The sequence below is a fragment of the Mastacembelus armatus genome, chromosome 17, assembly GCF_900324485.2.
Source record: "Mastacembelus armatus chromosome 17, fMasArm1.2, whole genome shotgun sequence".
In the NCBI taxonomy this organism is placed as follows: domain Eukaryota; kingdom Metazoa; phylum Chordata; class Actinopteri; order Synbranchiformes; family Mastacembelidae; genus Mastacembelus; species Mastacembelus armatus.
In genome coordinates, this window is record NC_046649.1 from 6,099,022 (window position 1) to 6,120,232 (window position 21,211).

A 21,211-nucleotide genomic window follows, 5' to 3' on the forward strand; every position below is an offset into this window, starting at 1 on the left:
TTCATAAACCTCCGTGTACAGCACTGTCATCCTTGAGAACTGAACTGACGGATGAGGACTGAATGGGCGGCCAACGGAGACTTTGATCCTGTAGAATTAGTAATAGGGTGAATGTGGTGATCAGTCTAATGAACAGTACTGACCACTTTACAGCCATGACCTCTGTCTTTAAATGCATAAACACTTGCCCACTTTTCCACTCCAGCTATTTCAAAACCACACCATTAAAACAAATGGAGTGTGCCTAAACGTGGAACTCTTACCTCACCTAATGCAAGCTATTCAGCTATGTCAATTTTTTTCTCCCTTTAAAACCTGACACTTAAATACATTTATTGAATTTTGAAGTCATATATAATCAAGCTCTCTTCTGCTTTGTTCACTTTTTTTTAACCACATCATTTTCAAGGCTTAACACAGAGAGATGGGAATTACCAGATAATGTCTATGATGGAATAAAATTGATGAAAATTATGCAGCAGAATTTGCTTTTTTTTTTTTGTTTTTTTTTTGTTTCCCAAGGCGTCTAAGCGCCGAAAGACATAATTGCATCTTTGTTGTTAATAGTCTGTATTTCAGCTCTGTTCAATATGAAGACAAACTTGGTGCCAGGTTAAACAGAAAAATATCCAGTCAGTGACAACAAATTTGCACATTGTGAACACAGTGTTGTGGTGATATCTATAGGAACAGTGACTCTGCAGGTTTCACTGTTGTGTTGTGTTTGCTCTGAGACAGTTCCAGTCTGGCTGCTGTGTAGCCAAGTGAAGAAGCCTGCTGTCTGTCATTGAGCACAGCTGGGATACAGTAGAATTATTGACTTGCTTCAAGAGAAAGCAGCAAATGTTTGCCCAGAAATCAATAAATTTGTCACCCAGGTCCTGTATAGAAAAACAGTTGAAAAAGGGGCCTTGAAAGTTGCCACATCTAGTGACCCTAAACAGGCTCACCTGTTGTGTTGGTGCTTTAAGTGTGAATCAGGCAGCAAAAACAAACTGTGAACACACAATTGACAACTGAATTAAACTGGTATGGTGAATGACCCTGGAGAGATAAGCGTTAGATAATGGATGGTTGGATGTCTTAGCATTTAATTATTTAAGAAATTGCTCATAGATTGTTTTTGCAAACGCTTTATTACAAACTGTTTCATTGTTATGCAGCATCTTGTGGTCACGTAAGACAATATCAGTATTTTTCATCAACATGCTGACAACTTGCAAAACCTCTGGTGTCCAGAGCAAAGGGGGAGTTCAGGTGAGGTTGTAGACTGAAACGCTCTGCATGGGGAGAAGGTCGTGGTGAATGGATGGGCTGACAAAACACTGGACTTTAACACATTAGACTGCTGCTTTGTTGTTTAAAACCAACAGTCAGTGTTGTTTCTTTTAACCACAGTTGTTCTCTAACTTTCATAATGAAACGCTCCTATGAGCTGTGAGCAGCTGGTGAGCAGGTAATGTACATTGGGATTTTAGTCAACAGCTGGCCCTTTTGACTGAAAATAACTATGAGAGCAGTGAGAGTGAAGCGAAACAGCTGGACAGCAAAACAATGATCTGAACCTCAGCTCCATAAAGTCGAGCTGCAAATTCAGGTGATAATTTTCTATGGGTTCATCAATACAACTCTTCATATTGTTACAGTTTTCACATTTGTTATTTGATATACTCTTATTATATAAATACCGATTGTATGCATTTTAAAAAGAAGAGAGGAAAATATGAATATATTATATGGTGTGTGGTGGACCTATTTGTTCTCCAATCAAAAATTGTGGTTGATGACGATGTCGACCTGTATAGGGACTGACACTTGAAGGCTGTTGTGACATTGATCTGCCAAAGGATGCAAGTTTCTCTGTGCCCAACTGAAATCAGTGTTTAACCCTCTGGGGTCTGAGGGGGTTTTTGGGGCCTGGACAAATTTTGACATGTCCTGACATTTGTGCTTTTTTCTGTGTCTTTTAAACATATTAATGTCTAAAGTCTGATAACACTGTAATCAGCACAAAATTGGCTACAATAATATGTGAGCAGCAAGTTTATACAGTATTGTGTTTTTGAGAAAACAGTGTTTATGCATGGTTAGTGAAAAACTACAATTTTTTAGTCACTGAAATAAGACCATAAAACACAAACAGAACATTGGTTCACAAGACTTTGGAGACCAGCATGTTGTAGGCTAAAGTGTTTGCTTCACAATGATGTGAAAGTCATCTTGTTCCCTCATTCACAGAAAACCATACACTGATTTAAATTTTCTAAGGCCCTTTCTTCAGTGGAAAGGCCATATGCAAGAAGGTGTGTCTGAGAATGAATAGTCATGTGATTCATCTGAGAAGATAAAGACTCGGCAGTTTAAGGTGGCACAGATGATTTGTGAAATTATAACGACTTCAGAAGTCAATCACACACAATATACAATTTACACATGTGGGATGTGGAAAGCTGATGTAGAAAAATACCAGTTCCAAAATAGTATCCAAAGCAAACTAGCAATTTTGGGCATTTTAAAACATTTCTGGAAGGGACAGTTAAGATTTTCACAACTATATCACTTACACCTTATATAAGCAGATTGGTCACTTTCTTGTATTGTACACTCTGATGCGCAGCACTGATCGATGCAGCTCCTCTTTATACTCCCTCCACCTCCCCAGCCACCACTTGCATTAGCATTTAGATTCATGTGATCCCAGGATGTTTTATATTGGTTCTGTGTTCATCTAAAAATGTTGTATCTAAGGCTCTGCCAGAGGGCCTGTGAGTCCAGGGACCTTGTGAGTCAAGGCTTGTTAAAGCTGTTTCTGGAGCAGGGACACACTACAAACCCCAAAAAGATTGTTTCAGTAAATGGTTAAAAACTTGATGTGAGAATCCTGACTGAAATTTATTCAGGCGAAGGTTTAATTTCACCTCTCACTGTGGCAGGATGTCGAGTCCTGGCTGTTATGAGACATCTAAAACCTCAAAGATGTCTGGAAGAGGACAGCGAAGCCCTTTAGGCATCATGTCCAATCAGCACTCTTTTCAGGTTTTTGGTGTGTGACATTAACAGATCAGTGGATTCATGAAATAGAAAGCCAAAGAGTTCAACTCATACAGTTATCCACTCTGCAGCCATAAAAGTGAGAGTCCATGTTATTTCCAGTGACTAACTTACTGCTCTATAGTATTTTTCTTGAGCCAGGAAAGAAGAATAAGACAAAATAAAGCCTCGTCACAGCAGGATCCCTGACACAGCAGAGTGTCTATAGCTGGTGGACTGCAGCACACACAGGCAGTCAAGCTGTCTCCATGTTGCCAGCTCTTTCACACTCCATCTTAATCTGTATGCAGACTCATTTAGCAACTGGCTGCTGTGGATTCAACAATTCTCATGCAAAGTCATTGCTGTGAAGGTCAAATAAGATTTATGCCATGACAGATAGGGTTACTGGTGCACCTGACAACTTTCACCAATAGTAGTGTAAGAAGTGAGACAAGCAACTCTTCCGTAGACTTACGAATGCCTACTCACCATCGCACAGCTGGCCGAGCCCAGCATGAAGTGGATACGAATGGAAAAATTATGTTCTGGTTCTGAAAAACCTGTCAGGTGCATCCCACATTATTTGACATCAGAAAGGTGCAGGGGTTGGTGAAGGTTTTTGAAGCTCTGCTACCATCCGCCAAGCCCTGAGGAAGATACTGGCAGCCTTAGCAGTTCCACCAACAAGAGGTTCACCTTCTAAACGCATCTGATTGTTTTATTTAAAAGAAAATTGTGATCCACAGAAAATTCAAAGATTTGATAAAATAGACTATATTCAGTATTTCTGTAATTAATATGTACAATGCTTGATACTGAGAATGGGACTGCACTGGGTTTAACAGGCTGAAAGCACAATGATGACTGAAAGAACCAAATAACATTTCAGTTGATTTCGATTTCTTTCAATTAGTATGGTAAAAATGTTAAAAAAAAAAGAAGCTAATTATACAATATAAAAAGGAGGAAAAGAGGCACATCATAAGACTTGTATTCAGTGACAGAATATATATTTGTGCGTGTTTTTAAATAAAATTGAGCTACTTTATTTAATTTGCGTCTCTTGTTCTTACACAACTAAAAGTGACAAATAAGAAAATGCATTTTCCACATAATAAAGTGAGCAGCCTTAATTAAACTAGCAATACAATCTCACAGGTAAAAACCATGAACAAGTTAGTCTATGAAAACATCAAATCATTAGTGAGATATTCATCACTGTGGTATGGTGATAATAAACATATACATGTGACAAGTAGCAGAATCACTACAGTGTGGGTGGGTCTATGCCACCTCGCACTTCAGAATATACAAACACTGAATAGTAATCTGCTGTCTAGATGAAACACAAGGTTAATTACTCTCCATGGGATCGTTGTTTACTGTGTTCAACCAGATGAGGGCAGTGTATTACAGCTCTGCTGCACAGCCAGTTGTGTGTTACTCTAATACAGTCTATACACAGAGGTGAATATTGACAATAAATCAGGAGCCCGCTTTGATTTGGAGCCTCATCTTGAGTTCTTACAAACATCAGTAATGACTGTGTTACAGTGGCTAACGCTTTTGTATCCAGTAGCTGTGGTTGCAAGTACACCATAGATTGTTACCCACCTCTATTCCTCTTCTTCACTGCCTCTCTAATACAGTGATATGTGCATTGTCTCACTTTTACTATGTGCAGATGTTGTGCTGCCTGTAGTTACTACCAAATATTTGCAGAAGTACTGGAGCAGCACACAGATTTTGAATGAATTGTTTCCTGCTATTTACATGGGCCTTGCCTTTAAATTGCTTCCTGAGTAGCAGTGCCTTTGTAGAAACCTTTCATTTGAGCATTGCTTTATGTAAGCAGATTCATGCAGCTACAATACCTCAACAGAAAAGTAATTGAGGGCATATTGAGCATCTCAATTCATATCTAAGAGATGCTGCCTTGATGAATAAATAATAGGACATCCTTTCAAGTGTGTCTTTGAACAGTGCTGAAGTTTTTAACCCCATGAAACATGGAGACAGCTACAGTTCCCCAGACTGTTCTAGCCTTACACACTCCTCCTTTCTCCTTTAACACTCCACCCCCTCTCTCCCTGGCATAATGCCCCCTACTGGGTCTTCTTTCATCAGGGTGAAGTATCACTGAGATACAGACACAAAGGTTTCTCATACATGGAGTCATGAATGCATATAACAGACCGTGCACTTTTGATTGTATAGTATTGGGGTCCCTGAGAGGCCAGTTTTTGGAAATGACACCAGAGACAGCTGCGCCCTCCACCAGGTATTCATTTGTGTTTTCATGAGCACATTTGTCATATTAAGAAGTGATATATAGTTAAAACTCTGGTCTAATTTTGGCTGCATCTATGAAAAATAGCTGAATTGTGTTGCATAAGCAATGACATTGACAAGTAGCAGCCATTCAGATGAGTGGGTGAATCATATATCATTGTTACTTACAGCTTGAGCTACAACCTGGAGCCCCAATTCTCCATCCCAAATCCCATCACAGACATGAGGGGTGATCTCACATCTCTGAGGAGAAAGCCACTAAATGAAACGGTTTGATATATGGCTCTGTTCCCTCGATGTCCTCACATCATTACAGAAATATCACCATGAAAACACATTTATCAAAGGCATCAAATCAACTTTCTGCTGCGACACAATAAAACCATTACTTTTGTGTGAAGAGCAATGGTTTAAACATTTTTTCAAACAAATCATTAATCCTTTCTGTCAAAAAAAAAAGAAAAAAAAATCAGATCTAATGATACTGGATCCTTTTGAAAATATATTGAAAATGTAGTTTTTGGATTCTTCTCATTCTGATAATAATCTGATGAGAGTATCTGATCTGGAATGGTCATGTCCAGATTGTCATCAGAGGTCCAAAAAAAAATAAAGTAAAAATAGTCTGACCTCCATTTGGTGATCAGACTTATATCCATTCATACCAACCATCACAGAACTAGGGAAAAAAGCTTTACAGATGCCATTACCTGGAACCCTTTGCATGACTGTATTGGAGATTGTATACATTATTATGATATTGCATTTCTATTTATTTCTGATTTTGAGGCCTATGATGTGTAGGCTACACTTTTTAGACTCAACCTTGTTACAATACACTTAAAAAGAATTAGCTTTATTCTCAGTTTGTATATCCTTTTTAAATAAAGGTTTTATATTTAATGCTATTACCAAAATGAGTAAAAGTTTGAAAATGAAATGAATACGTAAAATTATGAAATCAATATATAATAAATGAATCAAATTTAACCCTTTAATGTTCTGCTCAACTGTTTGGGAGAGCACATTCTTGTTGAACTTAGCTCATGGGATCTATGTCAAAAAAACTGTGGGGTCTATTAAAAAGTGACTGGCTGATGGTTTTGATTAATTGTTGTGATTACTGCCCCATGGAAATAGAAAAAGCAAAGAAAATATTTTTCCACTCTTTTTTTTTATTTCAGTGGGGAGTCAAACGTAATATTAAATGTTATTTTATTCTGTTTTAAGTCTCTTGTTTTTTTTGTTTTTTTTCATATTGTCACTTTTCATGTCAGTGGAGATGTCGCCAGTGTCTGCCACTCTCACCAACAAACTGACAGTGGGTACACATTTTCTATTCCTTACAGCAGAAGCTCCTGACCCAGGATTAAGTGTTGTTTTGCCTGTAGTTGAAGTAACAATCATCTGCCTGCTTAACCATGACAGGGAGTGTGTTGTAACTTTTGAAAAGACATTTTGAAAAAATCTGTAGCCCAGTAAAAAATACAGTTGAGCAGTTGAGAACTGAGTTCTTGTTATACATTATATTACTATATTTAAACGAAATGGTTAAATAATACAGTATATTTCACGATAGTATACTTTTTAATATATTTATTTATTCCACAATGTCTTATTTATTCTTTTCATATTAAACACTTTAGATGGAACATTTTGGGACAGCCATTAGAGATGACTTTGAGCCTTTAAAATGAAATTTGGATAGGACATGGATAGGACCCTAAGGCTTATAAGGATTAATAGGCTAATATATATATATATATATATATATATATATATATATATATATATATATATATATATACTGTTATATATATACTGTATATATATATATATATATCCTTTTTGACTGATACAGTAGGTGTATTCATTTCTACCATTGCCAGTCAGTACAATATGTCTTATCTATTACGATACAGTCTCCTTGTGGTGCCACTTCATTTGAGGGCCTTAAAGAATAAATTAGACAAAACTAGAGCTGATAGGATTACTGACAGAAGATTCACAAAACAAAAAAAAAATAATAATCACCTTATAAAACATGTTGAGTGAAGTGAATAATTAGAAATCCTATAGGGTCATTATGTAATACTGGACGATACTGTGGTCATGTTAATATCCCTCTTCCATTGGGGCCCTGCGAAAATGAGGCAGACTTGAACATGAACACAACCTTTAACCCTTCCTACCCATCCCTCTACCCAACACACATGCACGCACACACGCACACGCCCCTTCTCTCTCTCTCCCTCCCTCTCTCTCTCTCTCCTGTGCCTGATTGCTGGAGTCGGATGCGCTCCTCGGGTTTTGCCAGTGCGCGGCACCGCTTCACGTCACTGTACAGGCTGTTGCTGTGTCCGAAGCACCTGCGCGCACGGACGGAGGAAAAAAATAGCGACGCAGAAGAAGAAGAAGCAGAAGTGAATAGCAAAGGGACTGAGGAGATATCTAAGAGCAGAAGAAAGAGAGGAAGAAGAAGGAGAAGGGGCCGGACCGGCGGGAGGAGCGCACCATGGCCTCAAAGGAGACCACAGCCGCGGGCTTTGTCAGTGTCAGCAGAGAAATCACAGGTGAGCTGGAGTTTTTTTGGGGGGGAAGTGTTTCTGAAGCTTTTATGAAGTCTTTTGGGGAGGTAAGAGGAGGAGGAGAGCGGGTTTTAGGACGCGTAAAGATTAGTTTTTCTTTACCCAGCTGCTCTTTAAATCTCCGCTCTCAGTGCGTTTGATTAGAAGGGAGTTATCACCGAGGGTGAGCGGAGGAAATGTCTCCCAAGGCAGAGCCATAGTTAATGGCTGTTGAGGTTTGTGAAAATTGTAATCCCATCGATCTCATAGCCAGTGTCCACTTTCGAATTGATCAGGCATAAAAATGTGCCGTGAAATGTATCGAGCGCATGGGTCCTGTAGCTGTCAGGAGTTATTCTCCGGCGTTCACCATGTGTGGCTCTGACGTGCATTCATTAGGAGTTCTCATCTCTTTTCTCCGCTCTCCTGCGTGTCTGTGCGTGGGAGTTATTGTGCGGTTGGGAGCGCTTGGGTTCAGCAGCACGCAGACCGAGTTTCGGCTTTGGATTCTGGGGGAGACCGGGCACTGGCCTAACGCGGGCGAGCGCGCACACATACACACACACACACACACACACACACACACACACACACCCTCGCATGTTTGGCTGATCAGATGTTAAAGAAGGTGTGCCTCTTACTGACAATCATCCTGACATGGTGAGTTAAGTCCCGCTGTTTACCCCCCCCCCACCGTCTGTCTGGCCTGGTGATAAGAGCATCAGGCCATTAACACACCTGCCTTGGAGGACAAGATGGGGACCCGGAGGGGGGGGAGGGGTCTGTGAGTGCAGTGACAGTGAGCAGATCCATCAAAGTGTCCAAAAAGCCATGGGAATATGAGAGGGAATTAGGAATTAAAGGGGAAGACAGGGACCTGATTCATTCTGGTTCACCCCCCCCCCCCCCCCCCTTTCACCCCTGTCAGAGCAGATGCCAAGGTTACACCAGCAGGCCTTGGGGAGGGGCCACAGAGTGTGTTAAAGGATTTAAGTGATTGGGTCTTACCCAGCTTAATGTCAGTAACTCCCTGTTTGGCTTAGGCTGATCCATCCTTCGACCTGCTGGAGTGACACCCTCAACCCACCCCACCCCATCCCTACCTCCTCCTGACTCCCGATGTCGGCCGCTGCTCACTCAAGCGTCACATCCAACTTCATGGTTGTTGCTGGATGTGCAAAGTGACAATAGTGTTGTCTGCAGTACAGTGAGAGTTTGGAGACATAGTGGAGCATCGTGGCACAGCATGACATGCTCTATATCCATCTGCTGGGCTCCATGAGTGCATATTTAGCATGGGCGGCCTCGCTTCAAAATGTGGACTGTGAATTTCACACAGCTTGCAGACATATGTGCATGTTTGCAGTCAGAGGATATAGGTTGACATTGTGTTTGTGAGCAGCAGGTTGTATGATGCTTGGTTTGGAAGGAACAAAAATGTAGGAGGTCTCTGGTGGGGTTCAGTGAGCTTCAGCAGGGTTGCCTGGCATGGTGGAGTAGAGGCCCCTGAAGACTGCAGCTCTGGATCTTGTTTGGTTCCATTGAGATGAGCCAGGCTGCTTTTTTTCCTCTTTCTCTGAGGCTAAAAATAGCCCAGTTTTGAGTCCTTTTCAGCTGGAGGTTGTGTGTGTGTATGTGCTCCTATCATTTTGTTGTCTTTGTAGCTGTCTACTTCTGTCTGTGACTGTACCCCACTCTCTCTTTTAAAGGAATAATCCACCAATTTATTCCTAAACTGAAAAGCAGACAAACACGATGAAGGCATCATCAGCATCAAAATGGTGATGTTCCTGATATGGGAACAGTTTCCGATTCACAGCTACAGTCAAACAGAGCTGAAGGAGATTTGAATCAAAAGCTTTAAAATAAGTCGCAGACTTGTTTTCTCTGGGTCAACTCCAAAAAAAAAAGGGTCACCTGCTGGTGGCCTAAATCCAGGTCTTAATGCTTTATGTCCACTTTACTTTACTACTGAAAGTCACAAACAGATTTTCTACATGTGGGTGAAGAGTGAAATGAAAATTTAACATAGAGCGGTTTAGTCCATATAAGCCTCCAGAACAGCTTCAGTGCTCCTTGACATAGATCAGTTAAATGTCTGCAGCTCCACTGGAAGGATGAAAAATTTGTTCTTGACTGACTTAACGATCTCAACTTGACAGTTGGTTGTGACCCTCGAGCAAACTTTTTATCTGCTGATAAAAACCATTCAGTGATTCAGTTGAAAGCTCTAAAACAAGCAAGTGGACCTGGAGTGAAGATTTTATTTCAACTCTTGTTTCTAAGATCAAGAAGAAAAGTGTTTTGATCATTGTTTAGTCATTTGGTGATGGGGGTGGAGGTGGGTATATCTCCCATAGGTGTTCAGTTATGCTGAGATTTGGTGACTGTGATAATGACATAATGAAGTGGTTTAGGTCTGTAGAGTTTGTAGAGCTACACAAACCCCTGGTCTCATGTTACCTTACATAACATGACTCTTAAGACTTATGATATGATTTGGAAAACAGATTTTACATTTTTGGAAAAAAACAAATGTTGGTTTGGTAATGGTGCCAAACTTAGCTCAGTGTGCGGATTGGCAATTGGAGTGATCCAGATTAAAATCAACTTCTTAGTCACTGCATTTTGTGATTCACTCGCAGTGGGCTGTTGCCTGAGTTCTGAATACCATGGCAATCCCCTGCAAACAATATAGTCTTATTTATCAATATTATTGTAGTTGCTATTCACTCTTGTAACTTCAATAGCATTGTCACAGCAGGAGCCACACTGTCTTCTATCCTGCTCAATTCATTTGTTGCAGTGAGTTTATGTCACTACATAAATAGTAACTTATGGCTTCCACTAAAGTAAAGTGATGTGTAGATAAATCTTCAGGTTTCCTTTTACATACATTTCATTTGTCACCCAGCCGGATACTTGAATCTATAGATTTGCCTCTCAAAAGCTTTACTCTCTTTCTGCATGCATATTGGGGCAGCACTTTTCATTCTTTTATGTGTTTACATTATGTAATTAGCTCTCCTGTTTTATCCCTTTTTTCGCTCTTCTTTTCAGAGAGCATCAGGAAGGTGCTGGACAAGCAGGTCATTAAGTTTGTGAGAGCCATTAAACAGGACACCAGGAGCGGCAAATCCGAGGACAGGATTCTGGTGAGAAACACGCTCACGCAGCAACACCCCCCAACCGCCCCACTGCTCTGCTGCCACAACAGCTTGCCTGAAAGAGCTGGTTAAAGGGAACATGTTGTTATGTGTGAGGCATTGAATACGGCACTGGCTCATTACAGACAAAATGGAAATCAATGGTTGTTAATCGCAACAAATTGAAAGAGCCATAAACAGTTGCAGATTACACATCCTGAGATGCACAACAGACGCCTTGAAAATCAGGCTTAAGACAGATGCTGCCTAAGCAGAGTAAAGTGGACACCATGCCACGGCCTACTGAGTCCATCCTCAGAGTTTATTAGATGTGGCAGGATGACCTCAATGCCACAGGGAAGAGTGGTGTGTATGTGTGAGTGTGTAAGCCTGACATGGTGTCCATACACAGGTATCAGTAGTTTTGTTTTTTTTTTTTTTTTGTTTTTTTTTTTTAAGAAGAAACCTTAGTGTGTGTGTGTGTGTGTGTGTGTGTGTGTGTGTGTGCACATACCAGAAGGTGTGTGGGCAGTCTGTGATGTGTGAGGTTAATGCCACCGCTGTAATTATTAATTGAGAAATTGTCATTGAGTCAGCCATATTAGAGACTGCTCAGTTGCAAGCTCATTTCCTCTCATGAAGACAACCAAAAAAACACATGCTGATAAGCAAATCGAAACTATTAATTTGTAATTCAGTTTTGTCTTTTGTATTATTTCTATTTTTCTGCCTCAGTCTGGCTCCACCACTGTCACCCACCCTCCCCCATTTTTGTCATCTCTTTGTTTTCTCTCTCCCTCACTCCTCATCTGTCCATCTCAATTATTTCCCTTGCTGTCATCACCCTCCTTCTCCTCCCTCCACCACCACCATGCTGGTTGTCTCTCTTTCCCTCCATCCCTTTCTAACCTTTCTTCTTCCCTCCATCTTAACTCAAACCTGTAAAAGCGTATTGAGCTCCTCTTTCCATCAGAAGCAATTCAATTAGGTCTCTGCCTTATGAGAGTTTTTTTTACTATCCAAATGGGGCTTGGCTGCTGCTGCCACTGCTCCAAGTTCTTTCAAATGTAGGTGGGGGGCGGGAGGTGGAAATAAGCCTTCCTTCTAACTCACTCTTGAGATCTCCCATTCTAAAAGGCAATCTTTACACTAATAGATACATTTGTTTGGATGCATGAAGGATGCTTTGTAAATACGCTGTGTGTTATGCACACATATTCACTCATGCTTGAAAATGTTATACATGGTAGTCAGAGAAAGAGGAGAATTTTAGGATTGCTTTCTAATATTGAGCTGCAGAAAATAAATTTTCCTAAGCCTGAAGGCTTAGATTAGGGCTTTTTTTTTTTTTTTTTTATACCTTCATCCTCTCTTTCATGTGGATCTCACTTCATGACTGAGACACATTCAGCAGGTCAAATTTATACAGGATCATAGTTTAAGGAAAGTAACGTTTTTCCTTCAAGTTTATGTTTACTCTCCTGTGAAGGTCTTTGTTCTACATCTTGCTTCCCTCCCTCCTTTTCCCTGGAGAGACACTGTCTGTGCGTGTTGACTGTACCAGCTATCAAGATGGGACACATACACGCACACACACACATACAGGGTTGTCTCCCCCCACCCATCTCAGACAGACATAGGGAGTGCTCAGCATGACATCCGAACGGCACCCAGGGCAACACATTGGAGAGCATCAACATGAATGTTTGCCTCACTTGGCGTGCACATACACAGTCATGCACATGTACATACACTCACACTCATGCTTACAGATTGTCATGTGTAGGAAGCATCTTCCCAGGCACACATTGTGCCTGCATACATGCGTTTACAGCCATTATTAGATCACCCTATTTGAAGATTAGAGACATCTCAAAAAACAAAGCATCTTCAAAGGCAGAGAGAGGGAGAAAGACATGGAAGGAGGGAGGTTAGGGGGAGGAGTGGGTGGGTGTGATGGAAGGAATGGGGAGAGCATCCCACTAGAGGAAAGCCAGCGGAGAAAGGAGTGAAAAGGGAGAAGCGCTCTGATGTGTTGTGATGCCCCAGTTGCTGATTTGGCTCTTCCGCCACTTACTTATCCTGATTGGTTGCTCCGTTTCATCCTCTGTTGACTCTGCGGTTCCTTCGCTCCTACAGTACCTAATAATGGGGCTATTACTGGCTGAGATTGCCACTGTTTGACAGTCCTGAGCACACTCACACGTAGAACCACTTAAGTTCTGCGGTTACTTGGAGGTCCTGCTTTTGAGACTGAAGCGGGATTGGGGTTTGAGGTCAACTTGAAGTTATACTACTTTTAAAAAGTTGGTTGTGCTTGCATGCTTAGTGGCTCTGACAGTGTGAGGCATTGTTAGTGCAGGATGATATTGAGAAAGTTGGTAGATGTAAAATGTAATGATTTATGTTCTGCAGTCGCTTTAAAAGTTGCTTTATTCATGATAAATGATTCATGCATGAAATATAACCCTTTGATGCTCCTGTCCAGCACTATTCTTTTTGCATTCCTTTTTTCATTTACAGGAAAATGAATAGTTTTTAATATAATTTTTAACTGAGCCTTTACCAAACAGTAAATTTTCCCATAAAAGTACAATTTCACCAATCTGAGTGAACCTTTCTCCATTAAAATGAAAAAAAAAAAAACAACAATTTTCAGGCACCTAGCTCATTTTATGGACAAGATAAAAGTGCGCACCTGAGAAATAAAACCTTTAACATTAAAGACGCCTTAACTAAGATGTTACACATTGTCTTATAAATCAGTTGAAGATGGGCCACAGGGCGTGGCATTTCTTAAATACACTACATATACCTTGCATGACATTCTGTTACTGACAGCCCTTCTGTTGTATAGGTTTTGCACAGTGGAATTGGCTAATAGTCATAAAAACAACAGCTTTGAAAATTAGGAAATCTGGAGTATAGTTCTTGTAGAATCAAATCAGACTGATTGTCTTTACGCACAACAGTTTTATAGTGATGAATCCTCTTTTTTTCTGGTTTTCTACTGAGCAAACCACTAATCTGTCTTAATTCATTTCTTGTGTCACCACTGTGTGCCCACAATAGTTATTGTGTTTAAATCTGGCTTTGTTGACTCATTATTACCAATATTATCAGTATCAGCCTGTATTTACCTGATTAGTGACTATGGTTTGGTTGAAAATCTCTGGGGGATAGAAAGTACAAAAGCTTATACTGATATACTTTCAACAAATATACAAAGAAATTTTTGATTTACCAAACTAACAACAGTCTCTGATTACAGTAAAAGACCTTCCATGGGAATATTTATTTTATGGAAAATACCTGTGGCCTTTCTGTGTGGAGTTTGCATGTTTTAGCTGCTTCTGTGGATTTTCTTCAGGTACTCTGGCTCCCTCCCACAGTCTGAGCACAGGTTAAGTCCGGGGTTCTCAACCCTGGTCCTCAAAGAACACAGCCCTGCTTGTTTTCCAACTATTCCTGCCCTACCCCCCACTGATTACCTGGATCAAGTGTGATCAGCCAATCAGAAGTGGGAAGGGCAGAGAGTTTGAAAACAAGCAGGGCTGTGTTCCTCGAGGACCACGGTTGAGAACCACTAGGTTAGGATAATTGGTGACTACTTTTGTCATTAGTGGACAGTACCGATGAGCACGCCACCTATTTTAAAAAAAATATTACGAAGTCATTAGGCTTTTTGGGAGTATCATTTTAAATAGTTCTCTTTAGTGTTTATTCTCTAAACTAAATAATTACTTGAAAATCTCACCACACAGTGGACTCATGCTGAGAGCAATTTTTCTGCTGCCAGTTTTCTAGAAGAAAACCACCTGAAAGGGGCTGCTATTGAAAACTACAGCACCCTGTGGGAAATTGTTTTGGGCCTAGCATTGTCTCGTCAGTAGTGTCTTTGTATGAGATTTGTTCCATCCTCATGTCCTAAATTCAAACTCATGAATCTCCTTTTCCTTAAGTTGTCTTTGCTTGTTGTTCTTATATTGCTGTTTTATGTTTGTTCTTCTCATTTTTTTTAAGCATACATGTTTCTTCACTCATTGTGGTTTTTAATTGTATCTCCATGAATTAACATTTACAGTCTCCTCTTTTTAATTACAAAAGTTTATTCCTCTTTCGAGTTGTTACATTCCTTCACATACTATGTGCAGTCAACCGATTTGAATGTATTTCTTTATTGAATTTCATGTCGTTTCAGTATTATAAGCATAACATTGTACTTCTCTTTTCATTTTACCCACAAATACAAAACACCATACAATCCAACTTTCAATGGTCATGAATGAAAAGGGAACAGAAGATTAATCTTATATAACCTGCCCCTATTCTTAGATACAGATAAAAAAAAATCATGTCAGTAATCAACAATCAAAACCAAACCTGAGCCCAACCCCTCCCAATCACCGTACATATACAAAGCATATTCAGTATTCTCCTCTTACATGTCTTTAACTTATTTATATTAATTTTTTACATACAATGTCAGTATTTTATCCTTGTGCTTTTTAAAAACAATTACCAACATTTGTACAAGCATTAAATTCAGAGTCCAGTGAATTCCATAATGTTGCTCCATAAACAGAAACACACATCTGTTTTGACGTGATGTGTCTAAATACAGGTTTGAAATATTGCCTTCGATGGCCAACTTCCTCTGGTACCAAGCTAAGCAACTCTTGAAGGCCTTCAGGTAGAATTTTATTTTTAGCTTTCCACATAACTAATAAAGTTTTAATAAATCAACCAAATCCTCAAACTTCAACTCTCCAGACTTGGCACACTGACTTGGTGTGCTCTCTCTCTCTCTCTCTCTCTCTCTCTCTCTCTCTCTCTCTCTCTCTCTCTCTCTCTCTCTGTCTCTCTCTTCTTAATGGTAATTCTTATTGCTTTTTTCTGCAACAAAAACAAAGACTTGATGTTACTTGGGTAAGTGTTGCCTGCAGTATCCAAAATATGGATAAAATAAGGTTTACAGCATATGCAGGGATAAACAGTGTAACATATCTTTTACTTTATACAGAACACCGATACCTTTGCATACTTTTATTTTTTACATAGTCTATGTGTGCTGTCCAGTTTCTTACTAGAACCATTGCTGCAGTTGTAGAAGTTTGGAGGCAGATTTCATTCACACTAAAGTAAAATCAACTTTGGATTTGTGTTGTAATTTGCTTGATTCCTAAACCCTCCTTCCCTTAATTTGCCTTCTCTAATTATTGACTTGCTACTTTTCTCAGAATACCTTTTGACAACTCCCAGAGAATCTGATGAACATCTTAAATGTGTTGGTGCAGACAGAAATACAGCACACTGCCAAGCAACGGATCTGGTCCAAAACAGACAGGAAGATTTCCAGAGGGTGTTTTTTTTTTTTGGCATTTGTCTTAATCAAGACTCCCATGTAGGACAATCGCTGAAATCAAGCCAAAGTTGAATCCACTTTTGAACTATATGTTTTTATGGTAAATGTATTGTGAGTGGTGCTATACTGTCAATAGCAAGTACTATTATCAGTGTGTACATTTTAAATGATGAAACTGAGACCTGCTTTGAGCTCAGATGATAATTTGTTGTCGAGACTCCAACTGTGTATTGCAGTGTGAGAAGCTGATGGCCAGTGCTAACAGATCAATCTTATACTTTTTCTCTCAACAGTGCTTCCCTTTTTTGGTTAGCCTGCTTGCGTAATGGTGAATATTATCACTGCATCATCTATGATTTTCTTTTCACTGCTCTTTCCCTCCTTGATCATGGAGTGTGGAGTTGTTGTATCTGCAAGTATATAGGATTTACCATCTGACAGTGCACAGCGAGCGGCTTGTGCTGTAATTAGGACTCAGCTTTCTTTTGATTATCACAACACATGTTAGTAGCCTAGGGCAAAGAGACTATGAAGTGTGACTGCTGACCTTCTCTTTTCCCTCATGAGAAAGGGCTGAAGGGCAGCTTCCTCCAGTATCTCCTCCTCTATCTTTCCATCTGATTCATGCTTTTCTTTCCTTTAATCCTTCACTCTCATTGTCCTGATTCTCCTCTGCCCACCCCTCCTCTCTAACCATATCTTTCCTCTCCCACACTCACTGCTTGGCAGCATCTTATTCCACATTCTCCCATTTGGTCACATTTTGTTTTTATATTCTCCTACCATTTTTTTCCTCTTGGGACATTCACCGCTGGCATTTGTCAGTCTCTTGTATTCTCATCTTTTTCTTCCATCTATAGCACAACCCTACAAACACTTCCCATTCTCTTTTCCTGTCTTTTATTTTCTCTTTTTAAGAGGTCCTTTGAGTTTCAGACTATACTTGCTTGCCATTACTTTGATTTAGAAGCATTGGATGGGTTTTTTTTTTTTTATGAGAGATTGTGTTTTGGGGCATTGCATGTCCCTCTCTCTCTTTCAACCATGCCAAAGTCCACTTCTAAACTAGGACCAGGGGCATCTGTGCTTTGAAACCCCCCCGTCACATCTACACACACGCACACACGCACACACACACATACACACATACACACATACATTAGCTGACAGGTTGACTGACTGATGGCAGGATGAGTGATGGTGGCTGACTGTATGTGTGACAGGGAGTAAGAGAGAGACATGTGAGTGTAGTCCAAAGGCAGCTTAGTAAGCTATTGTGCATTATTATACATGCATGAGAGGCAGAGTCGAGCACGTGTGCTCGATTGTACAAGCAAGCTGGAAAAATGCAACAGAATAACAAAACATTATGCATCAGAATGTCTCTGATTTTATGCTGTGTGTATGATTGTGTGTGTGTTTTAAAATGCCCTTGTGGTAGAGCCAGAAATACTGAGGGCGGCCAAATCTGGCACTGATCCTCAGCTTGTTGTCTTGGAGGCAACACACACACACACACACACACACACACACACACACACACACCCACCCACCCCAGATCCAGAGACACACTTTGATTTGCACCATCTCGTTTGAAGTGCAAGACCCAGAGCATGACAGCTTATGATTAATATAAGCCCCCGCCCTCTGCCCTCTCGGCAGTGTGTGCACAAAAACACAGCCATGCAGACAAATACATTTGTTGTTTTTGCACATGTACTGTACATGCACTCGCTCTGTATGACACACACTCCCACCCTGCCCTTGCAGTCTGCTTCAGGGGCTGGATGGATGTCTGGCTCTTTGAACTAGTGCTTCTGACACTGTGCCCCCAACCCCACACCCCAGAGTCAAATGCATTTCCTTCTCTTGCCACTTCCTCATGTATTTTGTTACCTGCCGTCACCTTTGATGAAACAGGTCTGAAAAGTTGGGAGGATTTCCTGGATCGATGTTAAATCTTTGCATGGCCTTTAGGATTTTCAATTGATCTCTGGAGGAGATGATTCCTAATATGCCACATCATTAGGAGAGTGGGGCTTATCTTTCACTCTGGATGTCTGTGCCAATTAATAGAAATAGCTGGATCCTTATGGCTTGATGATCTGATTATTATGTTGTATATCTTATTATATTGTTTATCATACCTTATATTTTTATTATTGTAACCTTAACTTATTTTAAGTCATTTATTCAGTTATTTATGATTAACTTTGGCATGTGATGTCTGAGTTAAAGCTTAAGATGTCAGTGCTGTGTCCTTTTACTCCTGACCTAATATTAGCTAACAGTTTTCAATTCCACAATGTGACAAGCTGCTATTCAGTTCTGGTTTGGAGATCCTAATTATTAACTAATGTTTACTATTTGCTGGCATTATTTGTCAGTCTGTATTTAACTGCTATTAAAGTGGCTGCAAAAATGGCGTGTCCAGGCAGCTAATGCTGGTTCTTGTACAGTGGTATTTCTCTTCCTCAGTAGAGCAGAGACACTGATTTATGAAGTACAGTAACAGCTAATTTTGTAGCTTAGACAATTCAAGAAATAAACATTGAAACATCTCAACAAATCTAAAATCAAGAAGTATGCTTTTAGTCTGCCCTTGATTTTATAGAGGACAGCTGGGCGCAGGGAGGTTCTAGTAAAGGGGCAGTTTAAATTTTATGGGGGGGCATTGTTGCAATAACAGGTGTAGCTCATGTACTGAATAAATATCTCAGATTTTTCACTGTTGCACACACCCCGTTTCAGTTGGCAAAAAAGAACTGTCTGGAGTATTGATTGTGTCTAATGATACCTCAATGGGCTGTAAATGATATATCAAGAGAGGAGAAACCCCACACCAGAGGCCTTGTTCAGCATCAGAGGATCAAATCGGGCCCGTCAGAGAGTCTGCATTATTGATGCCTCTGTTTATATTATGAGACCTTCTGTCAGATTTTAAGGTGTCTGGAGGGAGAAGGTGCTTCTTTTATTTTCTCACTATATTTATATCTCTCTCCTGTTTTTCTGCTTTGTGTATCTCTCAAGGTCCCCCACGATTTCCTCACACCTTTCTGGAGTTACATAAGTGTTTTCAAACTTGTCAAAATTCTGTGATTGGACTAACAATCCCACCACTAGCTTAGTGCAGAGTTTTTTTTTTTTTTTTTTCTTGGTATCATTCTGTCTCCTCTTTTTTGTCCCTGTCCTGCTCCTCTGTCTCCTCTCTGTGGGAGTCTGCTATGGATGTCTGTATAGTTAAAACGCAGAGCTGATCTATGAGGCCAGCTTTTCTGGGAGTTGGTTCGTATAGCGGAAGAGAATCTGAAGACTTTTTATCAGGAGGAAAATCTGGTGTCTCTCTCTCTCTCTCTCTCTCTCTCTCTCTCTCTCTCTCTCTCTCTCTCTCTCTACCTCTTCTGTCTCTCACTCTTCTTATCTCTCTCTCTCTCTCTTTCTTTTGTATGTTTTATTTTCTTTATTCCTCTCACTGCCACCCAGCAGGGTGCCATTAGCCATTCTGCACAGAGAGGCCTTGAGGAATTGAAAGTGACAGCGCAGAAAAAGAATAGAAAACTGAAACAGAAAAGGAGACAGGGGACTTGGGAGGGGGGAAGGTGGGGGTGCTGGGATGATCAGGGCTGGAGTTGAGAAGTGAAGGTGGGAGCGCAGTAGCCAGGGCACTATGGCACACAGCGAGATGGACAGATTAGGGATTAAGGAAGAAGATATAAAAAATGAGTAGATTTCCATGAAGATGAATTGGGAAATTGGAGGAATAATAGAATGCAAGCGATACAGTTATGGAAAAGGCAGGAGTGGAATTTGAAAGCCATCTGAAAAACAGCAAAAAGAAAGTGTAGGCAAGAATTAGATGAAGTGCTAGGGAGGGATAGAGATACAATGTGCATGCATTGGTAATGCTAATTATGGATTTTTGAATTATGAATGAGATTAATTACATAGGCAGATGTGAATATATTCACATTTTCCTTCCTTTTACATTACCCCAGACACTTTTAAATGGTAATGCTTTTCTTTTGGCAAAGGCACATCTTTCTTTGTGCTTACTCTTGCCATCTTTTTTGTCCTTTGCCTCCTCTTTTTCCCCTTATCTTACCATTAGTTTCCTCCCTGACGCAGTCACGCATCTGTTGAATAAGTGCTACTTAGTTCCATCAACACAACTTTGTGGGATAAATTGGACTGTCATATGACTTGCAGTCTCACCGTAATATTTCTTTCCCACACATACTCACACTCGCTATCATCATTAGATTGCTAATGTCTAGAGTGCTTAGCATGACTTACGAGCCATTCGAGGATGAACTGCAGAGATGATTTGCTCTCTTTATGGGGTGTTTGTGCTGTGCTATTTTTTGCTGTGATTTGCATTTTGTATTTCCTGCTCTGTGACAGAGAAATGAATGTGTTCTCCCCTCAGGTCCTGGCAACATGGAGACTGTATCTCTTTGCTGTCAAAGTGCCCACCAAGGTAAATGTTTCCCTGCTCTCAGTGGAATTTTATGGTTTTCACTTGGCAGCCTTGATCTCCTGGTAGCTCACCAGAGACGTGACAAAAAACATTGTCAGACTTTTAGAGCAGGGGAGAAGCGATAATGATGATGACTGTGCTGATGATGTTTTAGAATTGCAGGATGGATGATTATGATTACAATAAAGGTGATAAGTTGGCATACAGCAAGTGACTAAAATCAATACTTTGCAATTTTGTCATATGAATAGATTGATGCCAGACTAACCTTATTGTGTTTTTACACTTTTCTTTGCATTTGTTTCGTTTTTTGTATATGCTTTTTGGTATG

General features: G+C 40.2%; 1 protein-coding gene across 1 annotated transcript in view; it reads left to right on the forward strand.

The window, feature by feature from the left end:
• The first annotated feature begins 7,800 nt into the window (after window positions 1–7,800).
• carmil3 (capping protein regulator and myosin 1 linker 3) overlaps window positions 7,801–21,211 on the forward strand; it is a 68,093-nt gene continuing 54,682 nt past the window's right edge. The window contains exons 1-3 of the mRNA XM_026313632.1: window positions 7,801–7,898; window positions 10,953–11,047; window positions 20,830–20,880. Of these exons, the coding sequence (XP_026169417.1) occupies window positions 7,841–7,898; window positions 10,953–11,047; window positions 20,830–20,880 (204 nt within the window). The 5' untranslated portion in view covers window positions 7,801–7,840. The remainder of the gene's footprint in view (window positions 7,899–10,952; window positions 11,048–20,829; window positions 20,881–21,211) is intronic.